The sequence below is a fragment of the Brachionichthys hirsutus genome, chromosome 18 (assembly GCF_040956055.1).
Source record: "Brachionichthys hirsutus isolate HB-005 chromosome 18, CSIRO-AGI_Bhir_v1, whole genome shotgun sequence".
NCBI classification, from domain to species: Eukaryota; Metazoa; Chordata; class Actinopteri; order Lophiiformes; family Brachionichthyidae; genus Brachionichthys; species Brachionichthys hirsutus.
Window position 1 is genome coordinate 806272 of NC_090914.1, and position 1641 is coordinate 807912.

Sequence of the window (1641 nt, forward strand, 5' to 3'; positions counted from 1 at the left end):
ATATATAAAGAGCAGAAACCCAGTCAAATACAATACAGTACAAATAATTATGCATTTTAAATTCACATATAGCAGGAAAGAACCCACATAAACACACCTGGCAGCCCAGGTGTGGAAAACAAACACCGCCGCGGAAGCAACGCGAGAAGCAACGTGAACTGCCAGGTTGATCTCATGGTTGCTGGACATTAAGCTCATGTGTCGCTTTCCTCCTGTGCTAATGGTTAACAGCATGAACGGGGGGGGGGGGTATTTATTATTGCTCCTTTCTCCACGCTGTCCCCGCCACGACAGACCAGCCCAACACACACACACTGTTTCCGGTTTATCACAATAAAACGCCTGCGTCACTGTATCGGCAGCGCGTAACTGCGCAATTGCGCACGGCGCACGCGCGAAGTTTAGAGCGAACATTGCTGGGGACCATGAAAAAAATGATGTTTATTTCTGTTTGATCTTTTCTTGTTCTGCCTTTGTTGATTGTTTTGTTTTACAAGTTATCCAGCGAGCTTTCTATCGCCTCTACCGGATGGGGCGGGGCGTCAACCAATAAATTAAACTAAGCCGCTGAGAGAGAGAGGGAGGGAGAGGGAGAGGGAGAGGGAGAGGGAGAGAGAGAGGGAGAGAGAGAGAGAGAGAGAGAGAGAGAGAGAGCGAGCGAGAGGTTGAAAAGGTGGAGTTCGCGCTGCATCCTGGGTACTTCGATCCGCGGTGATGCTGCCGTCCCGTTGTGTTGACTGGAAGCCGACGTAACGCAGCCGGGGGAGGGCCGCGTTCGGGGAGGGGGGGCCTTTCCCGGAGTTATAATGCGTGCTGAACGGTGTCGCCGGGTGATGAGCGGACGTCACCGGCGGCCTCGCAGCGGAACGAGACACTCTTGAGCCCCGTGAACGAGTCGGTGCTGGGGGGGTGGTGGGGGGGCATGGAGGCGCTGCGCGCCCCGCGGAAATGGTAGCCTGCTGCGGGAACCGCACCGGGAGGGAACATGGTCGAGAGGAGCAGCACGTTTCTGCTGGTCGTCGTCGGCTCCGTGTGCTTCATGCTGATCCTCTACCAGTACGCGGCTCCGGGGGGGATCAGCTTCAGCTCCCCGCGCGCTCCGGTAACGGAGGAGGACGGGGGGGACATCTTCCCCACGCCGGACCCCCATTACGTTAAGAAGTACTACTTCCCCGTGAGGGATCTGGAGAGGTCGATCGATTTCCAGATGAAAGGGGAGGACGTGATCGTGTTCCTGCACATCCAGAAGACCGGGGGCACCACGTTCGGGAGGCACCTGGTCCAGAACGTGCGCCTGGAGGTCCCGTGCGACTGCAGCCCGGGCCAGAAGAGGTGTACCTGCTACCGGCCGAACCGCAAGGAGACCTGGCTCTTCTCCCGGTTCTCCACCGGCTGGAGCTGCGGCTTGCACGCGGACTGGACCGAGCTCACGAACTGCGTCCCGGGGGAGCTGAACAGGAAGTACAACGAGCATCAGAATGAGAGGTGAGGGGGGGGGGGGGGGGGGCTTTACTGGTCCGTTTTAGAGTTTAAATTATAAAGAGCTCTTCAGAAGAAGAAAAATGTTTTTTTAATGTCTGTAAATATTTAATTTGATCTTTGTTATTAGATTTTAATCATTTTAGGGCCCAACAGGCCACC

General features: G+C 55.6%; 1 protein-coding gene across 1 annotated transcript; it reads left to right on the forward strand.

Annotated features, from left to right (window-relative positions):
- The first annotated feature begins 875 nt into the window (after positions 1-875).
- Positions 876-1489, forward strand: hs6st1a (heparan sulfate 6-O-sulfotransferase 1a). Its single transcript, XM_068752357.1, has one exon. It carries the CDS (start codon positions 986-988, stop codon positions 1487-1489), a length of 504 nt encoding a protein of 167 aa, XP_068608458.1. The 5' UTR covers positions 876-985.
- The last annotated feature ends 152 nt before the right edge of the window (positions 1490-1641 follow it).